Source organism: Ovis canadensis, chromosome 2, assembly GCF_042477335.2.
Source record: "Ovis canadensis isolate MfBH-ARS-UI-01 breed Bighorn chromosome 2, ARS-UI_OviCan_v2, whole genome shotgun sequence".
NCBI classification, from domain to species: domain Eukaryota; kingdom Metazoa; phylum Chordata; class Mammalia; order Artiodactyla; family Bovidae; genus Ovis; species Ovis canadensis.
Window position 1 is genome coordinate 215,034,519 of NC_091246.1, and position 22,102 is coordinate 215,056,620.

Sequence of the window (22,102 nt, forward strand, 5' to 3'; positions counted from 1 at the left end):
TTATAAGAAGTCCTGAAAGAGATTAGGCTGATTTTGGATATCACAAAAGTTTGGTTTTGACAAAAAAATTTTAGGTTCTCTGACTTCTGTAGGATGGGGGAAAAAGGGAGAGGAAAGGGATGGTATGATTATCTCCAATAAAAACTGGTTTTCTACTGAAGCATGTATAAGGTTGAAATATGCCCTTTTGTATTTGACCTTTTCTTAAAATTCATAAAAATTTTATGGGAACTAAATTTGATTATCGTGATAAAGTTCTTCTTTATTTTCAGATTTCAACTATTGCAGAAAGTGAAGATTCACAGGAGTCAGTGGATAGTGTAACCGATTCCCAGAAACGAAGAGAGATTCTTTCAAGGAGGCCTTCCTACAGGTATGGAATTGAATAGTTAAAAGAATTTAGGATCAGGAGTATAAAGGTATACCCCTGTGTAGTTACAGATGAAGAGATGTCGGAACACCAATTAGATGCTTGATTCAGGACCATACAGAACATGTCTTTTCATCCTGAGTTGCTTCTCTCAAATGAGTTGAAGCTTGTCATATAGAATAAGAGCACTTCTTAATCTGAACATGTTGTGTCTGACTCTTCGTGACCCCATCAACTATAGCCTACCAGTCTCCTCTCTCCATGGGATTTTCCAGGCAAGAATACTGGAGTGTATAGCCATTTCCTTCTCCAGGGGATCCTCCTGACCCAGGGATCGAACCAGGTCTCCTGCATTGCAGGCAGATTCTTTACCATCTGAGCCACCAGAGAAGCCTTACTCTGAATAGTCCTGGATAAAGACTGATTTTTTTTTTTTCCTTCTGTTTTTGTAGACTGTGCTGGCTGCTGCTTTTCTGTTTAAAAGATTGGAATACATTTGATAAGGTTATAGCATTTTCTAGTTATAAGTCAGTTCTGAGACTGTACCATGTACTTCACAACACATTTCTTATTCCATGGTACTTAGCATGATAACTGCTTGTTAATTAAATAGTTGCTTAGGGTGATGTTTGGTGATACTCCCTGCTTGTTAACTTAATAGTTGCTTAGGGTGATGTTTGGTGATATTCCTTAATTTTAGGGGCATCTTACTGCAGTTTTATGTTCAGCTACAAAAGTTGGCTAATCCATACCTTGCTTCCAAGATGGACCAAAACTGTTTTAGTACTACATAGAAATTGGAGCCATATTAAGTATCTCCAGGAAAAGCAGTTCCCAGAATCTTTAAGTTCAATTCATAGTCTAATAAATTTCAAGCTTATTCTTCCCTTCTTTAGCCTACATTATTTCTATTTATATATATTTCTATTTTTCAAAGGAATGTTATATTTTTTCCATTTTCTTAGCTTCTAAGCTAGCCCTTTTCTCTATCCTCACAATTTAATTAGGGATCCTAAAGAAATAGCAGTAAGTTGAGATCTTGAGAATTCTGTGTTACCAAGTATGTGTTGTATTTATTTATACTCATAATTCTCAAAATGTAGCTAGTTTTATCTTTTAACTTTGAAATATATCTAGTGTTACTATGTCAGACATTTGATCCTGAAGCAAATTCAACTTGATACTAAGAAACAAGCTACATGGCTTCTCTATATAAGTTCTAGGTAAACCCTAGCTGTAACCTTATGATACATGAGTTTTATGTTGGAAAAAAATCTTTTTTTTTTTTTTTTTTTGCCTTAATTGGCACCACACATGTGTAGAGAAAGGTATCTTCCCTTACAATCAAACCTCCATAGTGGAGTATGCTGTTATTTTCTAGCTTGTATGTCTTAATTTGATTATAACAAGATCTGTACAAAAATTCTTAGGTTATTTTTGTGAAGTTGGAGAAATGGGAATTAAATAATAACATTTGGGTTTTTATTGGAACAGCCCAGCTTTATAGTGATCAGTTTTTACCCAGAGGAAGTCCTTGAAGGGTTCTCACTTGATTTCATCTGGCTTGGTGTTTTTATCAGTAATTGAGCTGAAAACATAAAAGCCATGTTTATCAGATCAACAAATAACAGAAACTTAAGGGCAAAGTACCCTAATAGATGGTAGAATAAAAACCTTGAAAGACCATAGCAGCCAAGGGAAATAGAGTGAAACGAATAGTCAGACTTTTATTTTTGGGGCTCCAAAATCACTGCAGATGGTGACTGCAGCCATGAAATTAAAAGATGCTTACTCCTTGGAAGAAAAGTTATGACCAACCTAGATAGCATATTCAAAAGCAGAGACATTACTTTGCCAACAAAGGTCTGTCTAGTCGAGGCTATGGTTTTTTCAGTAGTCATGTGTGGATGTGAGAGTTGGACTGTGAAGAAAGCTGAGCGCTGAAGAATTGATGCTTTTGAACTGTGGTGTTGGAGAAGACTCTTGAGAGTCCCTTGCACTGCAAGGAGATCCAACCAGTCCATTCTGAAGGAGATCAGTCCTAGGTGTTCTTTGGAAGAAATGATGCTAAAGCTGAAACTCCAGTACTTTGGCCACTTCATGTGAAGAGTTGACTCATTGGAAAAGACTCTGATGCTGGGAGGGATTGGGGGCAGGAGGAGAAGGGGACAACAGAGGATGAGATGGCTGGATGGCATCACGGACTAGATGGACGTGAGTTTGCGTGAACTCCGGGAGTTGGTGATGGACAGGGAGGCCTGGCGTGCTGCAGTTCATGGGGTTGCAAGGAGACAGACACAACTGAGTGGCTGAACTGAACTGAACTGAATAGGATAAAATGTTGAGGATAATGGTAAAATTTCTGAACCTGAGTTTAAAATAAAATGTTATTCCCATACAGGATTCTGGATTAATAATTCATCTAAAAAAGATAATTAGTGTTCTTTAATTTTCATTGATTAAATGTGGTTGCCAAAAAAGCCAATACACCATAAGACTGTATTGGTTTAAAAGAAAAAAATAACCTAGCATCTAGATTAAAGTGAAAGTCGCCTAGTTGTAGCCAACTGTTTTACCCCATGGACTATAAAGTCCATAAAATTCTCCAGGCCAGACTGCTGGAGTGGGTAGCTATTCCCTTCTCCAGGGGATCTTCCCAAACCAGTGATTGAGCCCAGGTCTCCCATATTGCAGGTGGATTCTTCTCCTGCTGAACCACCAAGGAAGCATTCTTGGCCATGCAAAAGATTGTTTTTCCTGTAGTCAGTTTTTCTATTCATCTCTTCTTTAATTGCACCTGGATTTTGAATCATCGTCTTTTTATGTTCACTGAAAGGAGAAATACATCTGTGTTTTTTCTAGTCCTCATATGGTTTTGACATGTAGATGCCCTGATTCATTTTTAGTTTAATGTTGCAAATTTTATTGTTGTTATTATTATAAGTTTTTACATTTTAAACTATAACATTTTTAAATTCTATCCTAAACACTGTCAACTTTCTGTCAGTTTTCTGATCTTTTCCTCTTCTTTGTACTTAGCCAGTAAATGTTACCTTTATTTTAACTGATACAATTCTCTATTTTTCTAGGAAAATTCTGAATGACTTATCTTCTGATGCACCAGGAGTGCCAAGGATTGAAGAAGAGAAATCTGAAGAGGAGACTTCAGCACCTGCCATCACCACTGTCACGGTGCCAACTCCGATCTATCAGACTAGCAGTGGACAGTATAGTGAGTAATTGATATTTCTGTTTGGGAAAATGAGATGAAAAACTAATGGCTACATTCTCCTCAAAGTAATCTTATAAAAGCAGCCTGCACTTTGCTAAATCTTGATTGTCATTGTTATACTTCTTTACTTACATGCAAAATTTTGTAACAGAAATACTTGCTTTTCTTCAGGTTTAGTTAGGATTACCCAGGTATGTAAGACCTTTAAGTGGCCGTTTGTTTTGTTCAGGTGCATGGAGAGTCTAAGAAGTTTTTTAAACCACTACTTAAAAATGTATTTCAGTCCTCATATAACATGTTAATAGAAAACATGAGTTTTTTCAGATAATTATTCTTTGGTTATGTTTAAGGCCAATTTTTGTCTCACAGAAAGCAAAGATTTCTTTTGAAAAATTATCAAAGTTCCCATTTCTCTGATGTCTTGATTTCCCATTTCTCTAATACTTGGGTCTCTCTTATCTTTCATCTCAATCTGTTACAAAAGTACTTTTTGAGTGCTACCTTTTTTTTGATCAAAGGCATTTGTGTGAATGGTACCTTTTTCCTTTTTCTCCAATATCTTTGTGCCTTCCACAGTGCCTCACACATTGATGTCTTCATTTTTATTTGTTTATTAAATACAATGCTGCCCACTATATAGTTGCCTTCCCTCTCTTCCTTAATAACATATCAAATGTACACATCAAAACTCTTTTACTACATCGGTTTTCTAATGTCCTGGGGTAGTCTGTGTCAGAAATATGTATAAAAGTTTGACTTCCAGTTCATAATTTTCCAGTTACACCTTGGCCATGGTTTGCATAACTAATTTGCATTCCAGCCATATTAAAAACAAGTGGCAGACTTTTTAGCTCTACCAAAGCTGAAACTTTTAATAACAAGTAGAAGGCAGGCATTTTTGACTAAGCTTCTTGTTCATTCTGTAAGTTTATTAGAGTTCACTTATCCTTTTTCTTCTTCGTTGGCAGAAAGAGGTGTATGTGTGTATTTTTTATCAAAATAATTTGAGCTATTCAAGGTATGTGTTCTAACATATTAATACATGAACTTTTTTCCAACTTGAGTACACTTGCGGAATATAGCATAATCCTATTAGTAACAGAGATTCATTTACCACAGCAGTTCTCATTTGAATTAGAAATAGAAGGCATGCTCTCCAGACAGAGGCATATCAGAATCTCAAATAGGGAAGTGAAGTTGAGGGAGGTAAAGCTCAGAAAAATAGATGTTTCATTTGGCACACCCCTTCCATCCAGCGGCTAACAGTTGCTTGTTTTAAGGTTAATACTTTGAGATTTTAAAGGCTTTATGCGTTAATGTTTATGCCTTATTCTCTCTGTATACGCATATATGACTTTGATGGAACTGATTTAACATTATGTTCTTGATTATTATTAACAATCAATATAATGACTACTTACATATGTAACAATATTATATATTTCTTATAAAACAAGTATATGGTTGGGAAAATTCAAATGGTAGAGGTTTATAGTATTGATGAAAAGTAAAGACCCTTCCCATCCCTCCCCAGTAGTAAGAGTTTGGTATATATCCTTCATTCTTTTTCATTCTGTTTATACATAAACATGTAAAGTGTATTTTTATACATGTGAGATCTACATATTTATATACTACAGACAAATATATGCATATATAGTTATGTAAGTGGTTTCTTTTAATAGCTGCATTGTATTTCACTGTATAAATATAACATTTGTTTAAAACTCACATACACTGATAAATATTTAGGACTTTTCTACTGTTTCAAATAATGCTACATAAACATTCTTTTAGTATATAGTGTCCTATCCTGTCAGTGGGGTAGCATCTAATGAGTGGAACTGTTGAATCCTAGTTACCCTTCCCAGTGACTACATCAATTTATAGCCAATAAATTGGTTGTTGTGTCTTTTTATTAACACTAGTATTAGTTTTGTCCATTACTTGGTTCACAATCCCCGATAATAAGTGTTGAAAAGATTATTCTTAGGTAGAAAAACATGTTTCACTAAATAAAATTGTTTTTCTCTTCATTTTGGCTACTCAAACTCTCAGCTAAGTTTGTTTAATTATATGCTTTCCTTGTTTTGTGATAGAATCATTATGTACATCTAAATACACATTAGTTACTTGACTTCTTTTCCTTCTTGTTTTAATTTAGTTTTTTTGAGAGCAATCTTACGTCCTTTTAAAATATGATGTGTATAAATAAATATTAAGAGAAAAACAATGTTTGATAGGATCAGACTTAAGTTTTCAGAGTACTTTTATATACATGGTCTCATTTGAGTTTTATAACAATGATACTTACGGGCTAGAACCATATATTTTTATTTTTACAGAAGAGATAACAGATTCAAATAATAAGTTTAGTGATGGAACTTGGACTAGAACCCAAATCTCCTGATTTCTAGTTTCCTTCTTTCCTTCCACTTTGATTTCATTGATACATAGTCAAGAAGAAAGCTGTTTGTGTTGAATACAGTGGAATTTGCTCATTAACTCTAATTGAGAAATTGTGGTTTGATTCTGTTAACCTTCTGATTCTTTCAAGTTATCCAGCAGTGTTAATTTCAGAATACTTTTCACATATTTCTTTGGAGCAGATGAATAACACATGTGAATAATCAATGGATTCTACATGAGAAGGCTTGAATATGTAGCTTACAAATAGCAATAAGATACTTTTTTCTAAATGATCATCTTGGGCTCCAGTTTTAAACTCCGAGAGGTCTATGGTAATTAAGTTCCCCAGGACATTTCCGTTGTCTCATTGAGTGGACTTCTGTTACACTTTATGTATTTCTAACTGAGTAAGAGAACAGAGTGCACTACTTAACTGCTTTATTAATTATGCATTAAAATAATCATTTATTGGGTGCCTGTTACATACCCATGTCTGTGCTAATGTACATGAATGTAGAGAAGAAATATCGTACATAGTTAATGTGAGAATAAAGGAAGTGTAGGTCACAGAGTGGTACCTCTTCTCAACCAAATAACTTCAAATGGAATTTAACATTTTCTCATTTTATTTTTTTAATTGTTAACTGACATTATTATAAATTATAATGTGGTTCATAGAGTATACTTGTATTCTAGAAATTGGATATAAGTTTTCCTGAGCAGAAAGTTTGGAGAAGGCAATGGCAACCCACTCCAATATTCTTGCCTGGAAAATCCCATGAACGGAGGAGCCTGGTGGGCTGCAGTCCATGGGGTCGCTAAGAGTTGGACACAACTGAGCGACTTCACTTTCACTTTTCACTTTCATGCATTGGAGAAGGAAATGGCAACCCACTCCAGTGTTCTTGCCTGGAGAATCCCAGGGACGGGGGAGCCTGTTGGGCTATCATCTGTGGGGTTGCACAGAGTCAGACACGACTGAAGTGATTTAGTAGCAGCAGCAGAGCAGAAAGTTACTTGACTATAGAGAATCTTTCTTGGTGATGTTATCTGCTGTAATAATTTCTCCTAGATATGTCTTGCAAATTATTATTGGAATTTACTGTGTGTGTGTTTTATATGGTATTAATTAAACTTGTAACAATAAAATCTGTTGGATTTTAGTTGCCATTACCCAAGGAGGAGCAATACAGCTGGCTAACAATGGTACGGATGGGGTACAGGGCCTGCAGACATTAACCATGACCAATGCAGCTGCCACTCAGCCAGGCACTACCATCCTGCAGTATGCCCAGACCACTGATGGACAGCAGATCCTAGTGCCCAGCAACCAAGTTGTCGTTCAAGGTAAGAGAATTTAGAGCTCACAGGTGTGGTGAATTCTTTAAAAGGTTAAAACTTTATAGACTCAGAAAAAAGTAAGTATGGTAATGCAAAGCACTGTTAAAATACAGCTTATTTTCTGCATCATAGATAATATTTTCCATGAACTCTTCTTCCGTTATTCCAATTGGACCAAAATGTCATGGCATAAAAACAACTATTTTCAGTTTTAAAAATATAACTTCTATATTTAATACCTTTAACATTTGGATGTAGGAGAAATGGGGTAGGCTAGAGGGAAAGACAATAAAAATAGGAGTTTAAAAAGCTAGTTTCTAAATCTAAGTATATAGATTTGCTTGTGACCTTCAGTAAAAGCCAGCCTCCCTTGACCTCACTTTTTTTCAGTGTGTCAAATGAAAAGTTGTGCTAAATCACTGAAAAGAATCTTTGGAGGTTCAAATTCTGTTTCTCTGCTTTTAGTCAAAAGTAATTTATATCTTCCATTTCTATGGTCATCATTTTTTATTTCAAAGGAAATCATTATATTCTGAAAAATCTTTTGCCAGTGTGCAAGTCCACTGCTCTAGGAGCAAGAGTAGTTAAATCCATGGTGAATTGCAAAAATTCAGAACTTACAAAAATTTTTTCTTTTTTTGTTTTCTTGTTGTTTTCTTCCTGTTTGTTTCAGAAATCTTTATGAATAGTGGATCATTTTTCTTTGAATTCATTGCATATTTTAAGAATGATTTATGCCAGATTTAAAATTTGCATATTAAGGAAATAATCTGTTTCTAAAAATATTTTCATTAATAGTATGTTTTGTCTCTACTAGGTAATGACAAATATGCCCCTTCACCATGGATGATTAATTTTCAATAATTCTAAAACCAGCTAAAGAATCATAAAATATTTAAAGGACCCTAATGTACTTACAGGATATTTTGTTACTAAACAAATAATATTTGAAGAAGATAGTATTTTGCTTATTAATGGGAGTAAAACACCTTTTCACTTCACACTCAGGTACTCAAAAATTGTAAAGCAGGATGTCAGTGAATTTGAATTCTGAACGTCAGTTTGAAGATGGTAACACATTTAGTATATACATCGTTTCAACTCAAACTACACATTTTAATTGATGTTAATAACAAAAATGGATGGTTTTTAAAGAGTTTCAAATTCTCTCAGATAATGTTAGGTTTCTTATTCCTAGGAGGGCATATTTATTATTAAGCTGTTTTTAGAAAGAGACTTTTTTATTTCACAAATGATGGATCATTTAATTATAAAAATAAAACTTCAATTTATTTAGCCATTATCATTTACATTAAACAGTGCTTACAGGTAGTATAATTGTTATCAAGTGATACACTTTTTCATCCTTTCAGTTTTGTTATAATTAGGAATTTATAACAGTTGACCATAATGCTTTATTTTCTCTTCAATTCTGCTGTTTTATGAAAAATCATGGTCGTTTTTATGTCGTGGCAAGAGTTTACTTGAAATTTTTTAATATGAATTTACCAGTATCAAAGGAAGACATTGAGGACTATACTCTGTCTAGGAAGATCATCCAAGCTGTGCCCTACTCACCTTTTAGGTTTAAGGCTGGTAAACATGTTAACAACAGAACAGAACTATGTTCCAGTGAAAGATAAATGTAAGATCCAGCAGACATAAGTCATGAAGATCCTTTTTCATCCAAGTGCCTATACTAATAAATACTCTAAATTGGGAATTATTTCTGAGTAATGAATGACCCAAAGAGTGCTGCTGATTCTCAGCATTTTAGTCAGAATCATCTGTTGCTTTTTTTCCTTTTAATTCAAAATGTATGTTCAGATTCATGATTGACCCATAGTTTTACCAAGTCACAGTGCTTCAGTGTCTCACACCATGCTCACTGTTTCTCTTTTCAGCTGCCTCTGGAGATGTACAGACATACCAGATTCGCACAGCGCCCACTAGCACCATTGCCCCTGGGGTTGTTATGGCGTCTTCCCCAGCACTTCCTGCACAGCCTGCTGAAGAAGCGGCGCGAAAGAGAGAGGTTCGCCTCATGAAGAACAGGTATATACATTGCATTTACTTAGATTGTTGTAGGTCAAGAATAACTTCAGATTATGTCAGTAGGATCTTTGCATTGGGATTTTTTTTCTGGTAAAATTGATGGATCCTGCTAAAACTTCTTTATTTAATAAGCTGCACTTAATGAGATGGCTAATGGTCAGTCTTTGATAAGTAGTTTTTCTTTCATGCAGTTTCTCCATGAGAGACATAATGCACAGCTTTGCTGTATTTTCACTGTTGATTCAGCCAACTAACTCAGTTATTTAAAAACTGTTTTTTTGTCACAAGTAGTATCATTAAGAAAGTTAAGATTGTGTGTGTGTGTATAAATGGTAAGCTTTATTTACATTAAATGTATTTGTAATAAATGTATGATGGCCAGTCCAAGTTTTAATGCATATTAAACACCTAAATAAAGATTTTTCGAAAAATAGATTAATTCTGAGAATATCTTATTATTGACAAAAATTTTAAAACAGAGCTAGTCTTAAACAATGAACATGCTAGATGTCAAAAATTTTTTAAACATGAGAAAGTTATTTCCATAAAGTAAATTCATAGCTGTAAATAGCTTTGTCATTAAAAAACAAAAGCAGAGTAAAAATGTTATTTACTTGTATTTACCTTAGTATTTGTATGTGTTTAGCTTAGGATTTAAATATACCTTAAGATAAATATGGAAGTTACCTAAGACAAACCAAAGAAAAGGAAAATAAAGATGTTAAAAGTTTGAAACATTGAAAATATTCCTCTGCCTTTCACCCCAAGATTCTTCACATGCTGTGATGAAGTGAAGGAAACATGAAAGTTGAATTTAGAGGATCTAGATTCAAATCCTGGATCTGCCCCTTTTGCTGTGACTTCAGAGCATCACCTCCTAAACCTCAGTTTTCTGGCATTTTTACAAAGGATCTGTTGTAAAAATAGAATCCCACTACCTACCCAGAGGGTTGTTCTGTGGGTCAAATAAGATAATTCCTTTGAAAGCACTTTGTAACTGCAGTGCTCTATTGAAACATCTGTTTTTCTGCAATTTCATTTTTCAGCTCAGATCAGCCTCTTTCATTCCTAAAATATTCCTAGCTATTACACAATGTTAGTAAATTACATGTAGACTATGAGAAACGGCAGTTTTTTTCCGGGTTATTAGGAAAAGAGTTGGAGACAAGCTGGGTAACTTATTGGTGCTCCATCAATCTGTGATTTTCCGTAAGTATTTAAGTTAGAATAATAAGCAGAAACATAAAAGCTGTGTTCATATTTAAATGTATTTAAAAATATAAATTCTGTTTAAACTTTTGCAGTTTTAAATGTTTGTAGGGAAATGTTTAACCCCTTTTTAAAATGAGAAGCAAGTCTGATTAGAAGTCTCAAGTAAAGGCTAGACTAAAAAATTTAAGGTAACAGTATTTACTGAAGAAACCAGTTCTCAACAGACACAGAAGTCAGGTAAAAAATAAATCTCTTCATTATGAAAACATCAGAAGGACTTCAGATTATGTCTATGTAGTCTGGCTCTGTAGAACAGAAACACTTAAGAATTAGGTGAAGAGGCAGCACTATAGCTTCTTGTCTGCTCTGGTGTACAGAAGAGAGAGATGCCCATTTATAAAAGCAAATTAATTTGACCAAATTTTCCTTTTTCTCTATTCATTTGATTCATGGATTTTCCACACACACACACACACCTCCAGGTTGGGGACAGGGCACACACAGCTTCAGCTCCTAACAACCTCTGTTTACCTGAGATATTCAGGGAAGCTACCTAACTTACTGTGAACTCTTTAATAAAATACTTTGGCTTGGATTTAATTTCACTCTAAGGAAACTTTCCATTGACTGCTATAGCTCCCTTTTCCTTTTATTCCCAGATTCCTGCTGCTTCTACTTTTTCAACTTTCATTCACTAGAATTTGCCTTCTGAGCCCACCATACCACTCCTGTGTCTTCAGAAACATACAGATACCCTTGCATTTGGCACATCTAGTATTCTCTTTTCATTTCATTTTACCTTTATGGGAGTATTTGACACTTCTAACTGCTCGTTTCTCTTAAGCTCTTTGGCTTATTCACCTGGTTTTCTGTCTACTTTTCAAATTTTCCCTTGAAACTTTCATGCCTACCTGTATTTCAGGCACCATCTTTATGTTGATACAACTCAATTATATGCTAGTTTTGACCTTTCCCTTGAGATATCACTTATTTAGGTACCAGTATATGGTAGACACAGTACTTTGTTTCTTTATATATTTCATTAGTCCTGCCCACAGTAAGACAGAAGCTTATCTCCACTTTACAGTCAGCAGGTAAATATTTTGCCAGAGGTCACACCTTTTAAGAAATGGGTAGAACTGGGAAATGAGCCTGGACCTGGCACCAGAGCATGTGCGCGTGCTGCCTCTCGGGTTCCAGCGTGCAGTTGCCATCGCCTGCTCTGCTGCTCAAACTGGAACACATGGTGGCAGTGTGCTGGAGGTAGGGAGGGCCACGAAGCAAACATGGGAGCTTCCCTTGAATATTTATGTTGCTCAAAAATTTGACAGAAACAAACATTTTAAAGGTAAAACTAAAGATTCGAAACTAAAGGTAAAACTAAACTCATACCAACAGTGGTTGCTTTGGATTGTGTCCCCCCATCCTTAGCTTTCTCCGGTGTTATGGTTACTTAGATGGAAAAGTTAGAGAATCAGTCTTCTCCTTAACATACTCACTAGGATAGATGCCCTTTATGTACCCCACACAAAGGCTGTCCTCTAAACTTGGATAAGGAAAAGTTGTGATTCTTCAAATTCTGTAACATTCAAATTGCCATATACTCAAAGTGGTAAATGTTCTAAAAGTATAGATGGTTACATTAATTGTGTTGCTACAGTAACAAAAAATCAGTGTCTTAGAAACAAAAATCTCTTCCTCACTTACTTACATTTTGGCAGCTGCAAGTCATATGCTATGGCTCTCCTCCACATGCTCCCAGCCAAAGGAGGAGCATCTCTTTGAGGCCTGTCCTTGTAGCAAAGGGAAAGGGGGCAATGCTTTTTGAAGCATCTGCTTGATTGTGGTGAACATCACGTCCACTCGAGTACCACTGGCAAAAGCACAGGTGAGGACAAGCCCAACGTCAGTGAAATGGGGATGTATACTCTTCCCACAGGGAGGGAGGAGTAAAAAATTATGGAAGCAATGCAACCCCTGTCTTCTATTTTAGAATGCAGGAAGAATTTAACAGTTTTCATAAAAGTAGAAGTCATAAAGGAAAAGGTTAAGTAGGTATGACAACACCTATGATTAGCTAAGGAAAAGATAAAATAGCAAAGCAAAAAAACTAGAAACCTTTTAACATATAAAGTCAGATGACTGATAAGGGTATGTAATGGGTAGATTTAAAGACAATGAATTAGAAATAGGGTTTAAAAAAATAAAAAATTCAAACCAAGTAAAGTGTATGCTATGTCGGTGAAGGTACATCCATTCAACTTCCCAGGTTGCTCAGCTGGTAAAGAATCTGCCTGCGAAACAGGAGGCCCTGGTTCGATTTCTGGGTCAGGAAAATCCCCTGGAGAAGGGATAGACTACCCACTCCAGTATTCTTGGGCTTTCCCAGGTGGCTCAGACCGTAAAGAATCCATCCTCAGTGCAGAAGTCCTGGGTTCAGTCCCTGGGTTTGGAAGATCCCCTGGAGAAGGGAACAGCTACTCACTCCAGTATTCTTGGCTGGAGAATTCCATGGACAGAGGAGCGTGGCAGGCTGCAGACCATGGGGTTGCAAAGAGTCAGGCACAACTGAGCAAATTACTTTTTCATTCAACTATATAAAACCAACCATTAATAATGAAGGTTTGTTTTTATTGAGATGGGAAGATGCTCATAGTGGAAAAGAGCAGGTTACCAATATATATATATTATAATCCCATTTTTTTATTTTTATTACAGAAGATAAACATGCTCATTATAAGCATATTAGAAAACATAAGCTAAAATATTTACTCACCACTGATGTGCCACCCAAAATGTTAACATTCTGGAGTATAATTTTTTTCCCCTAGTATATATGTGCAATGATAAACAACATATTTTTAGTATAGTTTTTAATTTTTTATTTTGGAATAATTTTAGCTTATGGGAACAGTTAAAAACATTTTAGTACAGAGTTCTAGATACTCTTATCAACCTTCTCAACTTTCTTACAATTTTAGCATATTATGTAACCAGTCTGTGTTTCTTAAAACTAAAGAAATTAACATTCTGTCATATACTATGGATAGTAATTAACATAGTATTTTTGGACTTCCCTGGTGGCTAAGACTGTAAAGTGTCTGCCTACAGTGCGGGAGACCAGGATTCTATCCTTGGGTCGGGAAGATCTCCCGGAGAAGGAAATATGTCAGCCCACTCCGGTATTCTTGCCTGGAAAATCCCATGGACAGAGAAACCTGGTAGGCTACAGTCCGTGGGGTCGCAAAGAGTCAGACACGGCTAAGCGACTTCACTTTCTTTCTTTTTTATCATGGTATAATACCATTAACTGAACTGTCCATTTTATTTGAATTTCTTCAGTTATTCCACTTTTCTCTACCAGAATCCAGTCCGGGTCACTACACTGCATTTACTCCTTGTGGCTCCTCATCCCCTCCAGTCTGTGACAGTCTCTTCCTTTGTCTTTTGTGGCCTTGCCACTTTTGAAGAGTAATAAAGTTTCTTTCAGAATATCCCTCACTTTCAACCTGTGTGATGTTTTCTTACGATTAGGTGAAGGTAATGAATTTGGGGGAAGAATCCACAGAGGTGTAGTCTGCCCCTTCTTGTCACTTATCAGGAAGCACATACTAGCATGATTCATTCCTGAGAATGTTTACTTTGATCACTTGGTTAAAGTGCTCTCCAACTGCCCCACTACATTTATTTTTCTCTTTTTACACCCTGTTCCTTAGAAGCAAGTTACTACATTCAGCCCACACTGAAATGGAGGATTATTAAATACCACCTCCTGGAACAGAGAGTATCAAAGAATTTGTGGTTATAGGTGAAAACTAACATAGTAATTGGTGTAATTTCACAAAGATACTTGGAGACTATGCAAATATCTTATTTCTCTTTCAGGTATTCCCCACTAATTTTAGTATTCACAGGGAGGTCTTTCCTGCGGTGATTATTACTATGATAAAATTCTAATGAGAATTTTGTTTCCCCATCCCTTCTGCAATTATTAACTGGAATTCTTTAAGGAAAATCTTTCCCTTCCCCATGTATTTTTTATGAATATGAATTTATTCATATTCATTCAAATTCAGTATGAATTTATAGATATTTACCTTATTCTTTGGGCTGTAATTCAGTATTACTTAATTATGATATTGTTAAGATTATTCCAGCTTTGGCCATTAGGAGTTCTTATAAGTTGGTTCCTGTGTCCTTTAGATGGCATCTTAATTTTCTTGAAACACATCTTTATTTTCTGACACTACATTATCCAGGTTCAACTTCTCTTATGGTTTTCTCTGCCTTAGCTTTGAAATCAGCCATTTCTTCAGTGAGCCTTAGTTTCTTTCATTGGAAAATGGTTTACTTTGACCACTTGGTTAAAGTGCTGTCCAGCTGCCCCCCATTACAGTTATTTTTCTCTTTTTATAAAATTTTTCAAAGTGCTCTTTGCTACTGAGGCCCTCTTAAAGGACGGAGCTAGGAAATGTGTGTGTGTGTGTGTGTATACACACTAGCTCATGTATGCACATATCTATAGTTCTGTGTATTACTATATACTGTAGTAATTATTATAAGTATATTTTACTAACCCCACTGACTAATCTCTAACCACAGGGTTTATTTTAGCCTTACCTTCCCCCTTTGCTTATTTGTAACTTCGTTCTCTGACAGAAACTTGGCTTCCCAATAAAGACAGTTTATTTATCTATTTATTAAACGCTAGTATCATATAAAATAGTTTTGTAATTGCTAACTTATACCCCTGTTAGAAACAAATTTACAATACAACAGTTACGCACAGTTCTTTTTTGCTTATAACCTTAAAGTACTAGTGAAGGCACTGTTTTCAGAGTTACTTAGCTGTGCTTCTTTTTTCTCTACTCCTTTCAGTGAGGTGGGTGGTGGTGGTGGTTTAATTGCTAAATTCTGTCCGACTCTTTGTGACCCCATGGACTGTAGCCCACCAGGATCCTCTGTCCATGGAATTTCCCAGGCAAGAATACTGGAGCAGGTTGTCATTTCCTCTTCCGGGGGATCTTCCCGACGCAGGGATCAAACTTGCATCTCTGGCTTCACAGGTCCGTTACCCCTGAGCCACCTGGGACGTCCTCAGTGAGGTTATGTCATACATTTACAGTAAAGTTAGATTTCTCAACATGATCATTCAATTCTGGGATTGCCTGACATCTTGTTTTCTGTTTTTAAATTGTCATTGCTTTACTCTTTGTGCTGTATGGTTCTGTGGCTTCTGACAGACATATTACCACCACAGTGCCATACAGTAAATTTATACCATTCTAAAAAGAATTCCCAGTGATAACTTTTGGTGGTTGGCCTCTACCTCTTTCCCCAGCTCCTGGAAACCACTGAACTGTTTTCCATCTTCTTCTGTCTTTTCCAGAATCTCCTATAAATGTAACCTTTTGGATATGACTTCTCTCACCTAGCACAAGGCATTGTTAGTGGTATATGAATCAGGTAGTTGGTTTTATCCCTGGTATTCTATGGATGTGGTTTATCCGTTCACCTTAAAGTTTATCTTCGTTTCTAGTTTTGAAGGATTGTGAATAAAGTTACGATGAACAGTTAGATACAGGTTTTTATATGAACTTTCAGTTCACTTGAGTAAATATCTAGGAGTGGCCTGGATGGATGGAATGGTAAGTATATATTTAATAAGAAACTGACAAACTGTTCTTCAGAGTGGCTATACCATTTGCCTTTCTACCAGCAATGTATGAAAGTTCCAAGTGCGCTGTATCAAGTGTTATAACTATATTTTACATTTAGGTCTCTGATCCCTTTTGAATTAATTTTTGTAAGGTGTGAAGTGTGTTCAGATTTATCTTTCTGTATCAACTGTTTATTCTAGCACCATTTGTTAAAAAAGATTATTCTTTCTTTGTGGACTTGCCCTTGTACTTTTGTCAAAATGTAATTGACCATATTTGTATAGGCTTGTTTCTGGGGTGTCTGGCTTGCTTGCTTCATTGTTTTGTGTATCTGTCCTTTTGCCCATCCAGTCCATTGGGAGAATATTTTCATTCTCTTCTGTTCTTAAAAATACTCAGAAATTTTTGAGACACTTTAAGAGGCAATCTCCAAGCTAAAGAGTTCTTTAAATTTTTTATTTAAAGCTCATTTGAATTTTTGTATTCTATTCCAAAATATAGTAATTTTTATTTTCATGTGATAATGCTTGCTACCCTTCTGCCCCATCAATTAAAATTGGTGCTTCAGAACAGTTGGTTTTTTTTTAATCAGTTTTCTATGGTATGTTGAAAATTTTACATTAGGCAATTTCCGAGTCATTCTCTTTATTTTTTTCAAATGCCTAATCTATAATATATTAAAATGTTTGTTGCTTTGAGCCAGATCTTTTTTTAATGTATTCTACCTAACCCAAAACAAAGGCTGCAGAAATGTTGCATAATTTTTCCTGTCTTTTGCTTATAGGGAAGCAGCACGAGAGTGTCGTAGAAAGAAGAAAGAATATGTGAAATGTCTAGAGAACAGAGTGGCAGTGCTTGAAAATCAAAACAAGACACTGATTGAGGAGCTAAAAGCACTTAAGGACCTTTACTGCCACAAGTCAGATTAATTTGGGATTTAAATTTTCACCTATGATGGTGGGAAAAGGACTGGCTTGGCCACAACCAGAAAGACAAAATAAACATTTTATTTTCTAAACATTTCTTTTTTTCTATGCGCAAAACTGCCTGAAAGCAACTACAGAATTTCATTCATTTGTGCTTTTGCATTAAACTGTGAATGCTCCAACACCTGCCTCTACTTCTCCCCTCAAGAAATTTTCAGCACCAGGAATCATGAAGAGACTTCTGCTTTGTATCCCTTGCCCTCTTCAAGAAGTAATAATTTGTTTACTTGTAAATTGATGGGGGAATTGAGGAAAAGAAAATTTCTTTTTTTTTTTAATGATTTCAAGGTTTGTGCTGAGCTCCTTGATTGCCTTAGGGACAGAATTACCCCAGCTTCTTGAGTTGACGTAATGTTTGGGCCGCATGCTTAAAGTAAGTAAGGTGCAATGAAGAAGTGTTGATTGCCAAATTGACCTGTTTTCACATTTCCATTGTGAATTATGTAAAATCGTTAAAGAGACATACCCTGTGAGAAAAGAATTTTAGGATGGTGTTGAAGAAATTAAGAATGAATTCAGAGTGCTTTCTATGTACATTCTCTTCAATACTGAACACTTGTCCTTGGTTCTTAAAAATAATCTGTATTAACTATAGCTCTTCGATAGGGCAGTTGTTGCTTCTTAATTCAGTTCTGTATGTGTTCAACATTTTTGAATACATTAAAAGAAGTAACCAACTGAATGAAAAAGCATGGTATTTGATTTTAAATTAAATCAAAGTAAGTAAAATTACAAAGCTTCATTTAGTTTAGTACTAAATTTTTAGTACAAAGATGCTCATTAGTAAACCAGTTCCTTGAGTTATATAACAAGGTTTTTAAATAAATGTTTTGTCATCACCTTCAAAAATATTTATATTGTCACACATTTACTTAAAAAGGTTTTTCTAATTAAACTGCTCCCCTTTGCACTTATACCACCAACAGGAAAGCCTTCAAGATGTTGAAGCAAAGTGATATATTTGTTTATAAAATGTTATGTGTTATAGAAAAATACTGATTTTAAATTGTTTCCATATTAACATACTTTAACAGTTTAGTGAATTTTTTAATGAAAAAAGTTATAAGGATATAGTTTAAAAGTACAATATTAGATATACACAAGGAAAATAATTTTCTTCAGACTTAATTTGAATGACTGCTGTACTACAATATTTGAACTGTCATTCTTGTAAGACCTTTTTTTGTTGTTTTCTTCCAAAAGGGATAGGGCTGCTTAGCTTTCCAGTGTGCTGTATATCCTCTGTTACTCTGTAAAGGAGCTACCTGTTTGTTTTACCTGACTAGAGCCGGCTGTATTTGTATGTATCACACATTGTTTCCAACATGACTTTCAATTACTAATACTCATTTTATTCACTAAGTCGATAAATTTAAAAGTTACCCTTTAAAAAAAAATAAGACTGAGATAGATCTGAAAAATTGAAAATGACGTAATGTTAGATTATAATTTCTCATTTGAGAAGTTGTTCCTTTTTTTTTAAGAGAGTCTAGGATTTAATGTTTTATATTTAGTTATGTCATGGGTTGTTTTTAAAAGTTTGTTAGTGTGTTAACAAAATATGCAGATGTGGGTGTTCATTATTGAGTCCATTTTGAAAAGTAAGACTTTTAATTAATATTTGTAAATGGTATTTTTTGTTTGTAACAAACCGTTGTCTTTTTTTAAGGATGAACAGAGTTTATGAAGCCAGCATCATTCTAAGAATTGAGTGATGTAGTCTTATCTTTGGACAGTTCACCAGATTCTCAAGAAGGCTTTCAAACGACTGTAAATTTTGTTGTTTATCCTGCTGAGCTAACGGTGAAAGTTGTAACATAAAAATTATTTGTATGCCAGCATAGATATACCATTTTCCAAAATTGGTTTGATAGAAACCAAGCAAAATCACAAATCTGTTCACAAACCAGAACTTTTAAATGAGTCAGAATGTCAAAACTGAACATTTTAAAAGTGATAAGCTTTAGAATTGAAATTTTAGCAAATTAAATGTTTCCAGAAATCAAGGTTGTTTAATTAGCAATTTAGTGGTCTCTTAGTCCCTGATAAATCAAGGCAATCACATCCATATTAGCTGGTTGGATTTATAAGTTACTTTGAGGATGACTGCTCTGGTTTGAAGTCAGTTAATGGTGAGGTAAGAAGTATATTCTGTTGCTAAATCTGTTTAGACCTTGGAGAGACTTGAAGAGTTTCGTTTATACAGATAGAAATTAAGCATCTTTTGTGAACTTTTTTTTTTTTTAAAGAGAATTGGGAAAAATGTGTTTGTTTTTAAGCATGCAACTTTGAGAATCTTTGTTAACAACATAATTTTTAAAAATCTTACAGCCAAGAATATATGTGGCCACATTATAAATGTTTTTTCTCTTCATATTGGCCAAAAGGGAATAAAAATGTCATCATAGGAATCTGTACATATGCTACTGATTTGCCTAGAAAATAGCAAGTTTGGTATTGCTCACTTTGCAAATATAGGGCCATGTGGCACTTTTATCTATAGGACAGATTAACTCTAATAAAAATGAAGTGGGAGGGGTTTATTTTTGATATATTGCTCTTATGAGTTTTTAGGCTTTGATAGTGTTTAACTGAAAAGTGGTTTAGAAAGGGCTAGATCCAATGTGTTCACATTATTAAAAAGAATTGATACCAGATGTAATTTTTAAGTTCACTCTTTTTCAAACTCAAGTACCATATTGGCAACCATAATATTGTCATAGGTGCTCTATTCATTTAGATATTCTTGGGGGGATGGCATTTGTATAATATATGTGTACATATATATATATACATACAGTATATATCTGAGGCTCTGAGAGCTCTTAAGTCAGGAATGCTAAGTATTATAGTATATTGAGGTCAGATGAAATTTTACATTTTTGCGTGATCTATTGCATCCCTTTTGGTAGTTTCTTAGACTGCATTACTCCAGCACTCATGATGGATTTTTTTATCTGCTAATTTTCTTTTTTTTTTAATTGTTAATTCTCTTTGACTTGATACTTTTAAACATGTTACTAGTCACTTGAACCACCACCACCACCACCACCACCCCCAAAAGTATTTGGTTTTTATGCTTTGTCTCTGGCAGCTATAACAGTGGTAAGAACATTTTGAAGATAGCTTCTAAAAGGTACCACTGATTTTTTTCAAAAATCATCCTGGGGGAAAACTTTTGGTGTTTTCATTTGAGCAGGGATTTTTGTCAGAAAATATACTTAGATGGTAAGTCAGCAGCAGTGCTAGTATCTGAAAGCACAATACCAGTCAGGCAGGCTGTCCAATCAGAAGTATCTGGCTGAAGTTTATCTCTGTCTCTCAGGCCTAATCCCTGATCCTTTTGACCATTTAGGGTGACATGTGGAATCATACAAAGGCTTAGGAAGATACAAGTTTGTTTAAACCAGGATGCTTTTACTTAAAGTGACTTCAATCTAGATTTCTTATTTTCATTTCTAATATTTTTAATTCTGTGATCAGCTATAGTCAGCTGTCAGCATAAATTGGTCTGTTTATTTTGAAGATCAGAAGGTTGGCTGCTTCATTTTTCAGGATTAAGGAAGGCTGACATCTTAAAATTTTGAATTAAAGTAGGTTCCAAAGACACTTGGTACACACCGTTTCATTTTTTTCAAGAGGCTCTGTTTGTTGCCTTTGTAACCCTGAAAACTGTTGGTATATTGTTTCCCATTGACTTAATACAAAAGTTGTATATTTATTTGGATTATATTTACATTATATTCTTTGTAAATGTTTGGTGTAACTTGCACTTTTAAAATGACCCTGTTTGGGGTATTTGCAAACTTGAGAAATTCCCTCATCAATTGATTGTCATCTGACTTTTTATGTCTTTCTCCTGTCTTCAAATCATGTGTCTTTTTTAATGGAAGCTTTTCATTGATTAAAATATTTTATTTAACACCTAAATGCTAGCCTTATAAATAGCTGTAAAAAGAGGAAAATAAGGAAATTAGACTAGCTCAATTAATTTAAAAATGGGTTCAAACCCTATCTAATTCTCTTTCATCATGAATAAAGATAGAAGGAAATACAGCTCAAGTGAATATTTATTTCCAATTTTAAATGAGATTCTGTCCTCATCCCAACATTAATGCTATCTATAGGATCCTAAGATATCCTTGAATTTGTGCAGAACAGTGAAAGACTTCAAGGTAATTAATTATTGTTGTCATGGAGAACATGTAATAATTTGATTAACTTTTTTCACTTTAAATTGTCTTCATTAACATAAAAAATAACTGTCTAAATTTGACTGGTTTCAGATGAGAGGAAAAGTGAGGTGTGCTTATAGTAAGCCTATAGGTGAAGAATTGTGGGATAAATTTGTTCACTCAGTTGTACAAAGCACAACTGGAACTTTCTGTTGGACGGCTCACATACATCTTGAATACTTCTAATGTTGATGTGCTGACTTTTTTTAAGTTGACTGCACAGTCAGTGTGTGTACTAGGAACTGGTTTCCTTGACTGTCTAGAATCAACGGCTGAGAGAGGCACTAATCCCTGAGGGGTCGAACATATCATGGAGCTGAGTCAGTATGGAAGAATTTCAAATCAATCAAACAGGGTGCTGCAGTTCCATCTGTCTCATCTGCTGCTGATAAGTTCTTATTAATGAGTGAATGTAGCTTAAGCCTTTGTATGTGTCCTCAGGGGGCAGACAAACTTTAAGAGGGACCAGATAACGTTTGAATGGAGGGATTATATTTCAGGTGTTTTAGCTTGAAATTTATTTTTTAAAAAAATAAAAATAGAAAAAAAAAAAGCCTGTGAAGCAATTTGATACTATAAACAGGCTGCGTTGTTTAGCACAG

The 22,102-nt window shown here is 34.9% G+C and overlaps 2 protein-coding genes across 19 annotated transcripts in view; one reads left to right on the forward strand and one right to left on the reverse strand.

Annotated features, from left to right (window-relative positions):
* The window catches only part of CREB1 (cAMP responsive element binding protein 1), a 50,994-nt gene extending 32,880 nt beyond the window's left edge, over positions 1-18,114 (forward strand). For all 15 annotated transcript variants that reach the window (XM_069578131.1, XM_069578124.1, XM_069578128.1 and 12 more), the window contains 5 exons: positions 273-373; positions 3,460-3,602; positions 7,176-7,358; positions 9,257-9,407; positions 17,064-18,114. In XM_069578131.1, coding sequence (XP_069434232.1) covers positions 273-373; positions 3,460-3,602; positions 7,176-7,358; positions 9,257-9,407; positions 17,064-17,208 — 723 coding nt within the window. In that variant the 3' untranslated portion in view covers positions 17,209-18,114. The remainder of the gene's footprint in view (positions 1-272; positions 374-3,459; positions 3,603-7,175; positions 7,359-9,256; positions 9,408-17,063) is intronic.
* The window catches only part of METTL21A (methyltransferase 21A, HSPA lysine), a 65,883-nt gene that overhangs the window by 13,759 nt on the left and 30,022 nt on the right, over positions 1-22,102 (reverse strand). The gene's annotated exons all lie outside the window — the stretch shown is intronic.